The sequence below is a fragment of the Castor canadensis genome, chromosome 1 (genome assembly GCF_047511655.1).
Source record: "Castor canadensis chromosome 1, mCasCan1.hap1v2, whole genome shotgun sequence".
NCBI lineage: Eukaryota > Metazoa > Chordata > Mammalia > Rodentia > Castoridae > Castor > Castor canadensis.
The window spans coordinates 9,640,342-9,658,433 of NC_133386.1; the positions used below are offsets into that span (position 1 = coordinate 9,640,342).

General features: G+C 44.1%; 1 protein-coding gene across 2 annotated transcripts in view; it reads right to left on the reverse strand.

Moving 5' to 3' along the window:
- Zdhhc14 (zDHHC palmitoyltransferase 14) overlaps window positions 1-18,092 on the reverse strand; it is a 255,556-nt gene that overhangs the window by 15,808 nt on the left and 221,656 nt on the right. The window contains exons 4-7 of one of the 2 annotated variants that reach the window (XM_020156871.2): window positions 17,368-17,505; window positions 13,924-13,972; window positions 2,747-2,849; window positions 1,275-1,384 (exon numbers count right to left, since the gene is read on the reverse strand). In XM_020156871.2, the coding sequence (XP_020012460.1) occupies window positions 1,275-1,384; window positions 2,747-2,849; window positions 13,924-13,972; window positions 17,368-17,505 (400 nt within the window). The remainder of the gene's footprint in view (window positions 1-1,274; window positions 1,385-2,746; window positions 2,850-13,923; window positions 13,973-17,367; window positions 17,506-18,092) is intronic. The other variant, XM_020156872.2, reaches the window with a different exon arrangement.

An 18,092-nucleotide genomic window follows, 5' to 3' on the forward strand; every position in this document is an offset into this window, starting at 1 on the left:
GGGAAGAAGGCCCCAACTTATCCAAAATAGCAAATTTAATTCAATTGTGAAAGAAGTCATTTTGGTTGTGAGAAGATTTTATCTATGAACTGATAAAGCAGTACCACACGTGAATCCAGGACCCAGAGATAAAAAGAGATTTGGACAGAATGCCAGAGTTTCAATTCCTTTCCTGGACTTGAAAGCATATTTCAGGTAAGAAAGAAGAGGCGCAGTTCTTTACTTTTCTTTTTCTTTACAGTACTGGGATTGGACCCAAGCCTCACACTTGAGCACTCACTATTTTTTTCCCCTTTCCTTTTACTTTCCTAATGAGAGTGCACTGAGGCTGGTAATAACATGAAGTGTGCATCCATGAGGACAAATTGGTGAGGTCTAGGCACACACAGAGACTGCCTTGAACACAAGCAATGGCCTTTGTGGTTTCTCTGTTTTACACTTGAGATCAAAAAGGAGGAAGTAGTAATTGATTAGAAACTCAGCCAGACACCTGGTACACCTGTCCAATCAGCGTGTGTGGATTAGCATGTAGGAAATAGTCTACTTGGGCATCACTCACAGATAATCAAACATTGACTGGACTTTGAACTTGCACAGTTATAACCTATAGGCAGCATGTATTTACGGATACACACACTGGTGCTGATGTTAGCCAGCATTTACTAGTTGTGTGATCTTGGTACATTATTTAAATTCTGTGCCTCAGTTTCCTCATCCATAAAATGGGAGATAACAGTATCTACCTCACAGGTGCAGAGTGAGCTTTTCAAACTTGTGTACAACACTTGAAGCACGGTGAACACCATAATTAAAACTATCGTTATCCCCACATCTTAATTACTCCAGCTCACCTGGATTCCTCCTCAGAACGATCTCAGCATTATATTCTGTGCCCTTTACCCTTGAGCACTAGTTTCTAACTGTTTCCTTCATAGGCGCCCTGGCTCCCTCGCTATGCTAGTCACAGCCCCTGCTCATCACAGCTGTCATTCAATAATTAATAGTTAATGCTTCAGTTTTCCTATTCTGAGCTTTAGGGAATCTCTCACAAATTCAGTTTCAGATCAAAAAAGATGACCAAATGAAGCCAGAGCTCTACTTCATTAAGGCTGTGTCTATAAGACACAGCAAGGAGAACTGAGCTGACATAATCAGTGGGTGTGACCAATTTCACCAGGTAGCGGCCAGGCCTCTGCCTTGTAAGCCTGTGCTAACACAGATAAGGTATTTGCTCTTCCAGATCTGTTCAGAGCAGGAAGCTTTATGAATCTTACCTTGGAGAGATGGGCCCACACAGGGCAGCACAGCAATTCGTAAAGATATTTCCATAGCTGTAGGGATTGTAATTTTCTTTACCTCTTTTATTTGACCAAGATCCTTTAATCTGAAAGAAAAGGAGAATCAATAACACAATATCCTTCATACCGGTGCCACAGTTCAGGCAAACTGTACTGAGAGGAGCCCATAAAGAATGTAAATAGTCTGTACTCACTTCTTCACCAGGAGGTATGTCCACTGAAGTACCTTCGTAGAGGAAGACAGGCATTTACCCAAACTGGGGAATAGCCTCAGACAGCGGCTTAGATTAGGGACAGAGCAACATCCTCTGGGGACAATGATCTTTATTTGTACCACATGGTACTAAGGAGTCTTTTCATGTAAGCTAGTGGACAATTTTTTACTCTTATTTTGTACCCTAAATCATAATTAAATGAATGGTAGCTGAAAAAGTTAATGCACACCCCAACTGCCAATTTAGACTAAGAGTTCAGCCTCACAGTCATGCTAAAACAGTCTATTGTGCAAACACTAATATTCAGTTACTAAATCAAATGAACTGGTTTAGTAGTCTCTTATCTTGTCTATTTTATCACCATCAATTTGTCTTTTCTTTCTTTGTACTTTTTTTTTTTTTTCCTTTTCAGTACTGGGCATTGAACCCAGAGCCTTGCTCTTACTAGGCAGTCAGTCTAGCTATGCTCCTAGCTCTTTTGTTTTCTTTTCTTTTTGAGATAAGGTCTTGCTAACTTTGCCTGGGCTGATCTCGAACTTACCATCCTTTGGTCTTTTGCCTCCCAAATAGCTGGAATTATAGATGTGTGCCACCACTCCTGGATACCATCAAATTTTCTCAAGCTTTTGTTTAAGGTAACCTGACCAATTCCCAGACACTTAATTCATGCATGGATACAGACTTCTATCAAAATCTAAACATGCAGAGCATGGAGGACGGTGTTTACTGAGAAACACTTTGTAACATTTTGTTTTGTATTTCTCTCCCTCCGCTCTACCTGAATTACTAACAGGCAGATGGCCCTGGATACAAAGTTAAACTTTGGTCCAGGGCAATTTCCTCCAAAAACTAAAGAGAGACATTTAGTGTGAAAGGTAGACTCATTCATAACAACCACCCCAAGATGTCAGACTGCCATAGACTCTCTGTTAGGTAAGATGTGACAAGTTTCTTCCAAAACTATTTAAGAGGAATAGAAAGAATCTTCTTAGGACCCAGCTGGCTGGGTGTCATGAGGCCAATCTTAGCATCCAACCAACATGGTCAGAAAAGACCAGGAGAATACAGAGGTGGCTAGTAGAGACAAGTAGGACATGGAAATACTCCCATTGCTCGTTCTTTGTCTCCCAAGGTCTCACAGCTGGGGTGGGATGCATGGAAGAGGCTGGCCCCTGGCTTCTCCCTTCCTCCTTCAATGCTAAACACCTGCGTGCCATGCAGTTAGGAACTTACATCTTCATTTGTTGTCTGGTTGGAGCTGATCAAGTACGTGTGGAAACCTGAGAGGCCAACGATGGACCAGACGGAGAAGAAGCACACCACAGCCTCCAGCACGGTGAGGCTGAGTCAAGGAGGTAAACGAAGAGGGGGCTTCACATGGCTGCTCAGGGGGTGGGATGACCTGAGACTAGGCAGGCCGATTCTCAGGCTCCTTGCCTGTTTAGCCTCATGTCCTTTCTCGCTCTCCTGTCCACATCAGTTTCTCTACAACCAGAGGGAGACCTCTTTCGGGTGGGGGGCTATACCATATTCTCCCATCACCTTCCAGCACAGAGGGGCATTTCTAGATAGGTAAATAGCTCATGGGCTCCCTGAGCATCACTTATTCCTTTATGGTGGACAGGGCCTCTGACTTTTCACCCACTGACCTTCACTTTCTCCTCTGATTCACAGAGCAATGATGGTGCACCAAATCAGACAGCACACTGCTTTGATCTAATCAGGCTCAGGTCTTGGAAAAGGACTAAATATTGAGGATCTCTTTAATTAGACACTGCTTTTGGCTCCTGAAGGCTGAGAACTGTCGTAACTATAGGTATCTCCCAGAGCAGGACTGCTTCTGAGGTCCAGAGCCCTCTGCTTCTGTGGACCATGTGTTCTTGACTTACGAAGTTGTGAGGAAGGGGCCTGTGCCTCTGAACCAGAAGGGGCATTTCTTAGAGTGACATTAGGAGGGAGACTTCTGCCCAGCCCTCAGCTGATCCCTGGCATACAAGGCTGTGCTTAGCTGCTGGGAAACATAACTTTCTTTTCACGGGCAGAGAAAGAGGAAGCCAGGTGTTCCACACCATGTGTTACCACCACAGGCAAAAATGCGTGGCATTCTTCATCAGGTGAGCTCCATCAACCAAGAGTGAGATGGTTTGAAGGTATGAGAGAATTTCTCCTCCCACAAATGTTTAGAATATTTCATTTACAAGATGCAGATTTTCTCAGGAAGAACCCCATTCATCATAGGCTGGCCTGTTGGTTTCTACACACATCTTGCGTTCGCCTAATGACTTACAGGCTGGAGAAAGTAAAACTCATGCCTTCCTTATGACTCCACGGATGGAGCCATACAGATCTGACTGTGATAGGCCACTAGTCACCAGTGATATTTCTAGGTTGTTGATAATTCATCTTAGATCGAGGAACTGAATGCATCAGCCAGGGTAGTGCCATTGTCTGTCACTGAGTGATTAAACACATGCTGCAGTCTGGCACCTGAGGCTACACACAAAATGTGAGTGAAGTGCCTCTGCAGACTATCAGCATCACAAAAGCCACAAGGTCTCTGAGAAGCAGGAGGATCCCAGAGGACAAGAAAGATGTAAGGAAGCAACCTGATCCAGGGCTGTCACAGGGTTGGGCCAGCTCTTTGCTTCACTGATGGTTACCCCAGTAAGCAAATGGCTATGGTAGGAGCCTCGTGTGTACGTGGGACACATACAAAAATGGTGGCCCAGGAAGCACAGATGGCCTTGTTCTCAACAGCCTTGACATAGGACACTCAGATGCCTGTCCCCCTTATCCCCCCACTCAGTCATGGGGAGGTGGCCCAGGTCAGTTTTATATTCTATACTGGCTGGAAAGCAGAGGTGGAGTCTAGGGAAAAGGATGAGGTAACCAGAGGGGAGATGGGAGTCAGAGAAACAGGGCAGTGCAAGAAGGAGCTGACACCAGTACTGAGCACAAGGCTGGAAGGAAAAGCCAGAGAGATCAAAGAGGAAGTGATGAAGCAGAGAGGAAGCAAGAGGTAGTACAACCTCTTGAGAGATCTTGAGAGATCCCCAGGGTTAGAAGAGAAAATAAAGAACAGAACCCAAAGACGTGTTGACTGAATAACACACGGAAAGCTGAACTTTAATCTCAAAATTACTTGTGTTAACAACCCAGGTAGAATGATTCGAAGTCAAAGTGGACATGATGTTCACATAAGTCAACTGTATAAACGCTATCGGGTAAAATGGGGGAGAGTCACAGCTTGTGGAGGGGCTCCTGCCCATTTTCTGGGTGCTGTTCCCTTTGCAGTTCTACCTGTAATTACTATGCGATCGGGAGCAGCACAACCAGTGGACAGGGAATTTTAAAGGTTTATAGCAACATCAAAATGCAGCTTCTTGTATTGGTATCTAGACTTCAGAAACACCTCCCATCCACAGCAGAGTGCAGTGTCCCTGTGAGCTTGCAGCTGTGGCAAAATGACATAAAGCCAAGAGAGGATGCAAGATGCAGTCCACTTTCACTGCCTGCCCCACTCCAGTGTGTCTGGAGGAATCATCACTCACAACAATGGCTGCCATCACTGGTGATGTGGAAGGCACTGTTTCAAAGCCTTCACTCAACCCTCAGGGCAGCCCAGGGAGAAGTGCCATTCCCACTTAACAGATGGGGAAGCTGAGGCAGAAAGCAGGAAAGCAATGAAGTAGTTTGCTTAAGAAACAGACTTGTCAAGCGCCGTGGCTCATGCCTGTAATACTAGTTGCTCAGGAGGCAGAGATCAGGAGGATCATGGTTTAAAGTCAGTCTCTGGCAAATAGTTTGCAGGACCCTATTTTTTTCCTGAAAAAAAAAAAAAGACCCATCACAAAAAAAGGTCTGGCGGAGTGGCTCAAGTGGTGGACTGCCTGCCTAGCATGCATGAGGCCCTGAGTTCAAACTCCATTATTGCCGCCCCTCACCAAAAAAAAAAAAAAAAAAAAAAGGAAGAAAAAGAAACAGCAGAGCTAGGAATTGAATGCTGATGGTTAGTGTGACAGAAGAACCTGAGGGGATGGGTGGGGGGTGGCGGGGGTGAGGGCATTGAGGATGGAGGGTTGGGAGTGTGGGGACAGGTGGCCCTAGGGGATGTGGGCCATGTCTTGTGAGGGAGTGAAGAACCCATGGCAGCTAGAGGAGGCCATCCCTGCACATCTACTCTCAGAGGGAGGTACAAATTCCCAAGCAACACGTCTCACTGATCCAACGGCTAGATGTTGAAAATATCTGTACCATAATAAGACTATGAAATAGAAATCTGTTTCAAAACTGATTTACTGGTTTTTAAAAACAAGTAATGATGGGAAATAAGCCAACTCCACTGGGAGCCAACTTAATAAATGGCTGATGTGTTTATTGCATCAGATGTGGTTTCAAATGATGGCATTCCCATTCTGGCCTCTATTGTCTCGCACAACCCTCAATAAGCCCTCCTTGGCTGGCTTGGGGTGGCTTTGAACTCTCCTCTGACCCTAGCTGAGAGGTTGGGCACCGACCCACACTCACTAGATGCCTCTGAAATGTGCAGATTTTGTAGAGTGTGCAGACCCCCTCCCCTGAATCCTCCAAATCCCAAAAGTGTGGCCTGGGTACTGAGCCCTGCAAGGTGGGGAAGGAAAAGTAAGCAAGGGACATGGAAACATAGCTAGGCAGGATTTGGAGCATCATTAACAGTGAGAGTACCTGATGGAACCACATCTTTAACTTTCTGAGAATCCTTCTTTTTTCTCAGAAAAATGCATAGAAACACAATATTCCTTATAATTTCGGGAGGTTTGAAAATTCCCTGAAACCCCTTCTTCCCACATGGATATGCATGGAACCTCAAGTTAAGATGCCCTGATTTATCTTAATCCCTTCATTTTACAGCTAGGAAACTGAGACCTAGGGAGACCAGGATGTTTCTGAGAGCTCACACAGCAGGGCATGACAACCTGAACCTGGCCTGGACTTCTAGGAAAGAAGCCTTCCCAAGGTCCCAAGCTGTGGCAATGTCACATGACAGCCATAACTTCAGAGGCCTCAGTGTTCATCGTGGCAGGGTTAAGACTGCAGAGGACACTGTACTTTGGTTTTAGCTCCACAGCCTCAGAGCCACCTGTGTCTCTGCCAACATGTCATCACCCACCTGCCCCACCCTCACCTTTTCAGCCATTAGGCTAGGGAATGGTATTTTTTTGCCATGTGCCAAATTCAGATAACAGGGCTGGGTGTGTGGCTCCAGTGTGCTGGCTAGAGGGTCTGCCTAGCAAGCATGAGGCCTTGAGTTCAAACCCCACTAACACCAAAACAAACAAACACAAAAAAATCCAGATAGCACTTTTAAAAGTCTGTGTGTTTGTGTGTGGTGTGTGTTTCCTTATTGACCAACATTTCTGGGCTTCCTGGATATCCACAGAGTGCCAAAGGTGAGGGCTCTGCACCTGCCCTCTCCACCTTGTGCTGGGTGTTTCTCTATGTGTGCCTGAGTCTCATGCAGCACCTGCTTCTGTGCTTTTGGAAGACTGGACACAAAGGGTTCTGATGTTTAAAATATAAGAAAACATGTTGCTTGCATCATTTTTTTCTCCAGCAGTTACAAAGGAACAGGCAGTGCCTGTCACAGGAGGAGCTCTGATGGCAGCCTCTAGGTAGTGTCAAGGTCAGCAATCAATGCTTTTGGATACTTAGGTCAGCATGTTTTCCTCACCAGCCAGAGATGGGAAAACACATCTGAGTGCCCACCACTGTGGCCAGGGCAGAGACCTATGACAATTTACATGAGTGATAGACCCTGCGAGAAGGGGGAGTTGCCCAGATGCCTCAAATTGGACCATTTGGCCACCACCTTTCTCTTAAATCCTCTTCTTCATGCTTTCAGGCAATGAAGGTGCATGGTTGTCCCAAATTAGTAAAGGAAGTCACTAGAATCCCAATCAAAATCCCAGCTGGACTTTTTAAAATGGAATTTGACCTCCAGACGACAAAATGTGCAAGAACAGTAAGAAACTTTGAAAAAGAATCATCATGGGTGTGAGAAGATTATTTTTCTAGTCCACAAAGCTAGGTGCTAACAATATGAGATGGCAATGGGACTAAGCCCACACATGGGCTCATGGGCACAGGGATAAAGATGTCCTGACTCTGTCAGTGTCAGAGGAACAGTCTGGGGTTCTAAGCGTATGGCACATGGACTCTCAGGCTCCCAAGATGCTTTTAGGGACCCTCCAGATCAAAACCATGCTTCTATCAATCTGAAACTGTTTGCCAGTTTTTCCCCTCCCACTGCTGTGTGGTGGCTTCCTGTAGAGCCACTCAGGCAGGGGTGTTCTCCTCTCTGCCAATGCAACTCGGGCTTCAGTGTTCTTGTGCTAAGCTTTTCTCCATTTTAATTTCAAACGTATACATGTATGTATGCGTATATGGATGGATGGATGTATAGAAACAAAAGTTATTTGGGGTCCTGAATAATTTTTAAAAGTGAAAATGATGAGTCCAAAGAGTTTGAAAAATGCAGGAATAGAGTAGAAAGTGATATTTGGGCAGATCGCTAAGCATTTGCGACTGTTAAAGAATTTCAGCTCACATACCGCACACAAGGCTATAGCATAGACAAATTTTGTTCCATATACAAGAAACAAATATAAAGGAAATCTGAGAAAGCAAAGCAAATCTTTGTAGAGCCTTTGGGGTGAAGGGCTAAGAGACAAAACTAGGAGCCACAGAGTATAAGATTTATAAGAGTTCATTAATAAACATTCTTTACATAAAAAGTAAAGTTGAAAGGTAAGTAATGGATTAGGAGAAACACACTGGCAAAAGATATTTAAAAGATTATTACTGGGGATCACCGGTTTCTGGGTCCCCCTGCATTCCCCAATATGCAGTCTTTCTCTTCTCTTCTCTACAAATAAATTCTGTACAAATAAAATCTTTCTGACCTCTACAAAAAAAAAAGATTATTATTAAGAGTATATAAAGAACTCCTATGTGGTACCAGAAAAGGAACAACCAATTAAAAAATAGACAAAGGGTATGAATTGGTATAAAAGAGGCCAACAATCATGAAAAGATTGCAACATGATTACTATCTAGAACATACAAATTAAAATAATGAGATATTTCTTCCCCCATCAAACTGGCAGAAATGACAAGATTGAAGACACACATGTTGGTGTAGCTATGGGGACAGGACAGAAGAAATTGATACAATCTGGTTTGGGGATCATTTGGCAGACCTGTCGACATTTAAAATATGCATAATTTTCAACTCAGAGATTCCACAACTAGCAATTAATTTCAGAGAAATATTAACATTTAAAGTATTACTACCTTTTTTTAAAAAGAGTACTGGGGTTTGAACTCAGGGCTATGTGCTTGCTAGGCAGGGACTATACAACTTGAGTCATGCTTCCAGCCCCACTACCTCATTTTTTGAGTAGTTAAAAAAAAAAAAAACAAAAAACCTAAATATCCATCAATAGGATATAAATAAATTAGCCACATCTTGGAGATTTAAAAAGCAATTTAAAAAGATCAGGCAGATCTATAGATTGATGTGGAAATATCCCAGGGAATATTTTTTAAAAGTCAAACTGTAGAACAATGCAAAGAACAGGATCTTTTATAGTTACCAGCGATTCCCCAGCCACATACGTGGGAATGTGTGTGAATGCACATGTTTGTATTCCAAGTTTGTGAAGACCCTTTGGAAGATGTACACAACTGACAAGGAATATTACAGAAAGATGGAGGAAGGATCACACACTTCTGTTTTTTACTCTCACTTTTTTGGGGGGGCATACTAGAGTTTTGAAATCAGGGTCTCATGCCTGCTAGGCACTCTCACTTGAGCTATACCCCACCACCTTTTATTTTTGTTGTTTTTTTTTTTCCCCCCAGATAAAGTGCTGTGCTTTTGCCTGAGCTGGACTTGGATTTCAATCTTCCTACCTCTGCCTCCTAAGTAACTGGGATTATAGGCATGTACCACTACACTGGACTTGTCTCACTCCTACTCTCAAATTTCTATTGAAATTTGTTACAATGAGAGTGTGTTCTTGTATTACGTGGTTGATTTAAAAAACCCAAGTGATCTTGGGTGAACCAATTTGATGATCATTCTTCTTCTTTTTTTTTTTTTTTTTGGTGGTATTGGGGTTTAAACTCAGGGCCTCATGCTTGGTAGGCAGGTGCTCTATCACTTGAGCCACTCCGCCAGCTCCTGATGATTATTCTTCATGAGACTCCCTCCATCTGATTAGCTAGGGCCTTGCGAAAGCATCCCATTTCCTGAATGGAGCAGGGCTGGAGTTGCTTTTGTGACACTGTGGCGCATACACTGGAGACATTGCTCAACTCTTCAGCAGAGGTGCAGTTTAAGCAGCCCTAGTCCCTTCTATTTTCTGGGGTCCCTCTGAGCATCAACAGCTATCAGGATGGTCAGGTAGGGAGGGCCTCTGCTGCCTTCATTACTTTCCCAAGGAGATGCCTGGTGTCCTTCTTTCTGTGGGCACTTGGTCCAAATGAAACCTTCTACTAAATTCCACTAAAACAGAGACTTGCCCATTGGACTGGGAATGCCCTTCAGAGGAGTAATCGTGGAAATGAATGCAAATTGGGGATAAAGAGTCTTCCTTTTTGCAGAAAGCATCCATGAATGCAGAATCAATTACCATTTGATTTGCCAGTCACAGAAAATCCTTTTCATTTTGGAAGGGATGAATAATAAGTCATGATTAAAAATGACTATAATCCCTTTAATGGGATGTTAATGCTGTGTTACATTAACATGATTGTGGATGGCAGGGGATCCCCTTTTTGGGTCTTCCTCAAGGATGCTCAGATCCCCCTGGGGGGGCCTCTCCCTGCACGTGTTTCTGAGGGGTTTCACCTCTGAGAATGAGTCCACAAGGAGGTGTCACCACATGGCTCCTCTGGCAAGCCCGACTGCAGTGTTTTCTTTGGGTTGTGACATTCTCAGACCCCTTCTACTTTACATGAAGGTAACTATAGAGGATCCTAAAGTTGCGGTAGGGTGGTGTGGAGGCTCACATGTGTGTGATCTTCAAGGAAAATGTATCTCAGACAGGACTCACTATTTCTCCACAACCTAGTGTTAGCTGCCTCCCCTTTCCTCCATGACCCTCTTTCTTTAGGGCATCCTTGGTGGACCCCTCAGTATAAGCTTTGTTGTCTACTCCCTCTCCCTCCGAGGGTCACAAATCCCACTGCCCTGCTTCTCCTCAGCTGTACCCTCGTCACAGATGTCCATCTTGGAGGTCTTTCCTCTGTGAGTGATGGCACTCACTATTTCACTCTGTTGTGCTCCCCACTGCAGGATGAACATATGAACATTCTTAAACACAAAATAAAAAAAGCCAGCTCTGATGATGCCATTCATGTGCCAAAATTATATCTGGTTCCCCAGCATCTAGGGACAAAGGGCCCCACCACCTTCATTCTTCAATGTTGCCGCATACGCATCCACCTCATCAGGGTTTAGCTATCACAGCACCTGCCTGCTTCCTCATTGTCTGTAAGTGTACAAGGGTAGCCTGGGTACCCTGTGGGTCCGTGTGGAGGAGGTGGGAACAATGCCAGGCTCAGAATCTTCCCTAACACACACTTGTCCCTGACTTCAGCCTGGTTGAGCTCCCGCCCTCTCTGCTCCCCTCACTATCTCTGCTGGATAATCTCCCCATCCTTCTGCTCCCTGCTAGAACCCACTGTCTTCCAAAACTTTGTGAAGAGGCCACAGCCGCAACCTGTCCTGTATGTGCAGCTTCCCTCTGAGTACTTTCTCCAAGCCATTTTTTATGGCACCTAAGGTTCATTCTGCTTTAAGACATCACAGAGCCCAGATCTGGGCATCTGCAGATATTCGCGGAGCCACTGGTGCTCGTGCTCTGGCTTGTCACATTGCCCTGTCCCCTCTGCCCCTTTGGATTAAACACACTTTGAAGGCCTTGGCAGTCACTGTTGACTTTGTAACCCACAGGTTTGGCATACAGTGGGTGTTCAGTAAAAGTGATTTTGAAGAAAATAGCGGCTGAGGGATCTTTGTTCCAACCCACTTGGCTGGGTACATGAAGGGCCTGGTCCCATGTTGTTGGGACAGATTCTTCTTCCATCTCTTTCCCTAGGGAGGTTGGGGCTCTTACAAGTCCACAGTAAGGCGCAGCCACTTTACTGGCCACTGGCCAGCGCATCCCCTCTTCTTCCCCCTCCTGCTGTCAGAGATCAAAGGGAGGCAGTGGGCAGGCAATGGGAGGTGGGAGGGAAGAGGCAGGGGAAGAGGAGGGAGGGAGGGAGGGACAGCTATGGACTCTAGTCGATCCTTCCTTCTTCCCTCACCGTTGCAGGGCTGAGGTGCAGACTGGGAAGGGGCCTGTAAGTTCCTTCTACCCACAGCTGTCTGTGACTCCTCCTCCCTGCAGCAACCTGGTCCTACACATCATCTAGTTTTGGCTTCCTTATGGTAGGGGCTGGTTTTCTATCTCCTAAAGTCCTCTGGGGTCTCATGTGGCCTGATAAAGGTCCTGAAGTTTATCAATGTTTCCATCATTTATGTCAACATGTCTTGGTTGGTTGCTAATTAGTCACTTTTGTTTCTAATCTCTCTTACTTCTTCAATGACATTGTTTTCAGTTGAATATTTTTTAGAGTAAATCTGCTATGAAAACCTTTGCCTGTGTCCTTATTTCTCATCAAAATATTTTTATATCATGGACAGGAGACCAGATGTGAGGCCAATGAAAGTTTGAAAATATAAGTTATCATCTTGCCTGACAGTACCCACTCTGCAGAGGTTACCTGCGAGGTCACACTAGGTCCAGTCCTGCACTCAGGCAGTCCAGCCTGGAAACTTCCTCCAGTGTTATGAACTTGGGACTTTATAGATTCCTGCTCCATATTGAGAGAGGATGAGCTGTTGGAGCACAGCCATCAGTCAAAGGCCAGCTTTTGTGAGTGTATGATGTCATAGACAAGGCTACCCACCTACCATCAATGACCATCATCGGTGCTGGGTTTCATATGTGACTGATCCCTGAAAGACTCAGACAAAACTGTCTTCAGGAAAGCAGATAAGGTTAGGTGTTAAGATATGCCAAAGCAACATTCCCTGGACAAAGGAGGGCATGGAGTCAACATTAATGGGGATAGTCAACCTGGCAGGTTGGGGACAGGGATGAAGGATGTCTGTTCTCACTGGACCTGTTCTTAGAAGCACAGATGAGGATTTCATCCCCTGGGCCACCTTTCCTTGTAGCCAACTTCTAGCTCCTCCAGTTTCCCATGTGATTAACAGAAGGCAGAACATACCTATAGAATGTATACACCAAGCCCCTTTTATTCATCATCCCTGTCCCCAGTCCTCTTCCACAACACTGATTGCATTAAATAGATATTAGCTGACTATAGGAGCTGGACTTGTAACCAACAACCTATACTTCCCATAAACACAGAGGTGTCAGAAAAGGGGATGCTGTCTACTTTTTAAGTATATATCTGCATATAACATCATTTGTTTTAGATCTATCTAAATACCTCCACTACCACCTCATACATTCTCACCAGTTTTCAGGAGCAGGGGCCACCTCACTTTAAGAAGAACATGTGGCAATTTCTCTACTACAAGTGCAAATCATTTGTGAGAATAATGAGGCATTCAAGTACAATTTACCCAGTTACATGAGGAATAAAAAGAGATGGACCCCAAGGAGCCAGGTGACTGGATGCAACCAGCTGATTCCATAGCAAATTCGGGCCCATTTAAGGGGAAGCCCATTCAAGCACATTTCTCTTTCAAGATTCAAAATACTATGATACATGGTCACATATCCTATTTGGGAGGAAAGGAGACAGTCCTCATTGAGCCAAATAACCTAAGTTTGACCATCTTCAGTCCCTTCAGGGTTATAAGAGAGTTCTCTTTCCAGAGATAACACAGGTCACTCCCAAAGGAATGCCACACTGTACCCCAGGCACAATCTATCCACAGAGCCTGGAGGGCTTACCTGGTGACCACCTGCCTAGAAGTAGATCCACACTTGGGCATTCATAAACATTCTGTGTGAACCACCTGCTGATCACAGTGAGACTTCTCCCCAACCCAACCTGATTTGACACTAATCAGTGCTGATTTCTGGGGGTGGTAAGAATTCACACTTAGTTTTCTAGATAAAGAACACTTCGAGGTAGACAAGGCCAGATGAGTCATCTAGGGATTCAGATGCCATTTATCATGAATGTGGATATTAGGAAGTTCTTGGATGCTTTACAGAATGAGACAGAATAAGATTTATGAGAAGAAAAGCCAAGGCCAAAGATGAGGAAGTAAGAGTGTAGGTGTCTGTGAAATACTGAACACGTTAACACTGTACCAACAGAAGCATCAGAAAGGATATCTCGCAGGACTGTCCTTAAGGGCATTGAGGAATCCTGTTTGCTGTGAACCTGTGGGAATGAAACCAACATTTAGTATTCAAATATTCACCTCCAAATAGCCTCATGCTGAAAGCTCTCATCCACATAAAAATAATAGATGTCTAAAGATCAATTGAACAATTATATTTTTGTAAGTGCTATGGCACCCAGCTTACTGATTGGAGACTGAGATTCCACTAAAGTTATTCAACAAGAAAATGGCAGAAGCATAATTAAACCCAATATCTGCAGGACATTTTTCTCAATAAAAGCAGATGGATGCCGCCATACTTCCCATAAATTATACTTCTGATTACTCCTTTGTTTTTCTCATTTTAACAGGAAAACAAAATATTATATGCTGTTTTTTTCTTTCTATTTTTCCCAAATTTGTTAAATTTTGACCCTAGAATTACTATGAACTAGACTACATTTGAAATAGACTTCTTTCTCCACACCCAGAGTAAACAAAGTCCTAAAGCTGAAGTTTATTACTGACTCTTTTTGGGTTTAAGACTTGTAATATGAAATTGCCTGTGCGAGAAAACATTTTAGGGGCTTTAGAAAAGATGCAGCTGATGAGAAGCAATTTTTGTTTTATGTGTTAATATCATACTTGTAGCAATAAAACCTTGTTTGGAGGAAGTCTTGACACTCCTGTCTTGGGTGACGATGCCTAGTCTCCCTGTTCAGTACAAAGTCACTGTCCTTCAAGGGATACAGTTTGCCCTCGTGCAGCAATGAGACAGCAGAACTGGTAAGAAGACACTGTGTTTGCTGCATCTCTGCTCTCTTAACTGGCACAGCTGCAGGGTGGAGTTAGCCAGTGGCAGGGTCCCAGGCCCGTCTGTGTCACCGGCAACTATGTCCCACTACTTGAAGTCACCTTGGGGGCTTGGTTCCATCTTCTTTCCCAAGATTCCCTCCCTTTGGCTCACTGCCCACCATGGAGGCACAGGGTGTCTAGGGTGGGAAGAGGTATGGAGAGGGGCTGCATGGAGAGCTGATAAGGAAAGACAGGGGCTTAAAGCTTCCTCTTGCATCTCCCAGAGGCCAGCAGGGCACAGCCAGCATGCAAATGTGCTGCAAGTCACGGGCAAACACAATCTTGAGGCAAAATGAGGAGATCAAGAAGTGAGTTCTGTCTCTACTACATTCACATTGCATTGCTTGCTGCCTCTCCTTCTCCAATAAGGAAATCCAGACTTCACCTTCCCAGGAAACTTGGAGACCCCAGAATTCCCCCTACCCTCTTGTCATGACTCCCCCCCAGAGCTCACTCCCCAGCAGGCAGGGCCCAGGAGATGAGTCTCCAGCTGCTTCTGGTAGCTCTCTGCCTCTGCCAGTGTTTTCTGAGTTTTAGGGGTTGTGGGGACTGTGCAAACACTGCCTTCCTGAAGGCATCATGTGCCCAGCCAAACCAAAGGCGGATGCTTTGTGGGAGTTATTAGGGCTGCAGAACAAGGAGAAAGGAAAAGCTTTATCATTTTTGTCCACAATATTTAGATATTCTTCAGGCAGATAAATTTCTATTTTTTTTTTTGTAGATTGATTAACAGTATTTAAAGCATAAACTACAGTAAACTCCATGGTGAGACTTTAGTAAGGTGAAGGTGGAATGTGTGTGTGTGGGTAGTGGAGGTCACCATGTGGAGGACTGAGTAGGTCTGAGCAGGTGTGAGGGTGTATGAGTGCGACAGTGTAGAAGGTGTGTCAGTGTCACTGTGTGTGAGTATGACAGCACGTTTGGATCCGTGAGTACGTGAGTGTGTGCTGTGAGGGTGTGTGAGTGTGACAGTGTGTGGATGTGAATGTGAAAGAATGTATAAATGTATGTGTTAGTGTGTAAGCACGTGTATGTGTGTGTGTTCCTGGAGTTCCTGGCCCTTGAGATCCAGAATGTGGGACCACAGTGGAGTTTTAAATGCAATTTGATATATATATGAAAACATTGTGAGCTTGTCAAGGAAGATATAAGAATGTAGGGTAAAAATACTCCTTTTTAGTGTCACACGTGTGCTAGAGTGCCCACACTTATTTATTCTCTGTTTGTGTTGACAATTGCTTCTTGGAAAATAAATTGAATGCCCTAGGCTTCCTCTCTGCTTCTTCTGTTTTTACATCCATAAACAGGATCCTGATTCTTTTTTTCCCATGTTTGCACTGTGAAAACTGACAGAGAGGAGACCCTTGCAAAGCCTCTAGGGCACCAGCCCCAGGTCGGGTGGAAGAGGACTCTAACCAGAATTTATCATCTCTTGCAAGTACAGCAAGTTATGGCTTTCACACGTGCTATAAACTTGTCTCACATTTAGGCAAAAGGATTCAGTCAAAAAGGATGGAAATGAGGATTTAAAATATCTATAAAAATGTGGATAGTCCATTTAGTGACCACAACTGACTAATGCTCATAAAGAACTAAGGAGAAGCATTCTGTACCCTCCACTTCCACAGCCTGCACATGAACCCCCAGAGAGAAGAGGTGGGAAGACGTGCACCTGCTGAACCTCAGCCTGCTCCACTGTGGGGTCAGTGCCTCTGTGGGAAGCAAGTGAGGCCTCCCTGTTCAGACACTTGTAAAAACATGTCAGAGAGAGGCTGTGGACTTGCTAATGAGTGGTTATAATTCAGAAGTGTGGAGGAGAGGAAAGACTGGTCTCTAACATTGCTAACAGCATGTAATGGAAGTATAAAGGCTGGCCTTTCTTGAATTTATAGTTCAAAGCCAATTAACTTTCTTTTCCTATTGTAGGAAAGTGAATGGCCAGGGGAAAAAAGTTACTACCTTCAGAATGGAGAGTGAAAAAATGCTGTTTGCTTAGGCAAATATATTAAGATAATTTACATCCAAATCTAACTTTTAATAAAGGTGCTTTCTCAATGTGCCAGGGGTAGTTTGCCCATGTTCTCGCAAATAATTGAATATTTCATTAAATGTATATTTTAAACATTGTAAAAGTTGTGTGTAAGAAAACCCAATCTTTATTCCTGGATGTTTTTTTCTAGGGAGGGTGACTTCCTGTGTAAGTAGATATGCTAAGAAAACAGGTTCTTATTCAATGGTCATCACTGTGACACACAGTTCTTTGTACAAAGTGTGGGGTGAATCTTTTAGTGATTTCTGAGCAGAAATCACTGCAGTTGCTACAGTGACAGGTGTATCAAGAGAAAAGTCTTGTTAGTGGAAGTGAAACCTGGTCCAGGTGAGACCCCAGAAACTGCTGTTGGAAGGATGGGGTGGGGGAAGAGAGAGGGCTGAAGAAGGATGGAGGAAGTGAGATATGGAGAGGAGGTAGGCTGGAAGTGAGGAGGGGAAAGGGGGAAAGAGAAGGAAGAGAAAGCCAGAAATGATCAAAGTATTAAATCAGAAAACCAAAGTCAGGCAAATGGTTACATACGTAAACTGATTTTGCCAGCATACTTACGAAGAATGACGTGGGTGATAACGAATGCAAATATAAAGACTGTCAGAAAAGACAGGGATAAAATAAACATATAAAAAAATCTGTAGTTTCTTTTCCCCACACAGTTGCCTACCCAGGGACAGTGGTGATCAAACCGTTCTGAAATGAGAGGCAGAAAAAAAAAAGTGGAAATCAATTAATAAAATGTCTTTTCACTTGAAGGAGCCCCTCCCCCCATGCGCCGATAATATGACAAAACAACATCATGCTATGAATTTCCAAATTACTCAGAGAAACGCTTTTAACATTGAGACATTACAAGAACATGGTTATTTTTTCAACAGAACTTTGCTATTTCAAAAAACTAAGTGTATGTATTTTTCTCAAGTGGTCACTTAAAGAAAAAGGAGTACAAATTTGCATTAGAGTTAGAAGTAAATATTTTCTTCTTAAGAGTTCACAGAGCAAACTTTCCTTAAGATGGAGACAACACCATCTAACAGTCAGTGCTGGGCTGGGCGGGGCTGGATGTAGCACTGGGTGACTGCCTGGTTTAGTAACAAGGTCACCAGGGGCATGGGGCAGGACAGAGGAACCATCCTATTTGCAACAGTCTCACATAAACTAGTAACATGCGTTAACGCATATCATCTGAAAGCCATGATTGCCCCTCCCTTTCATTCCCTGTGGAACTGGGCTTTGAACTCAGGGCTTCAAGCTTTCAAAGCAGGCATTTTGCTAATTGA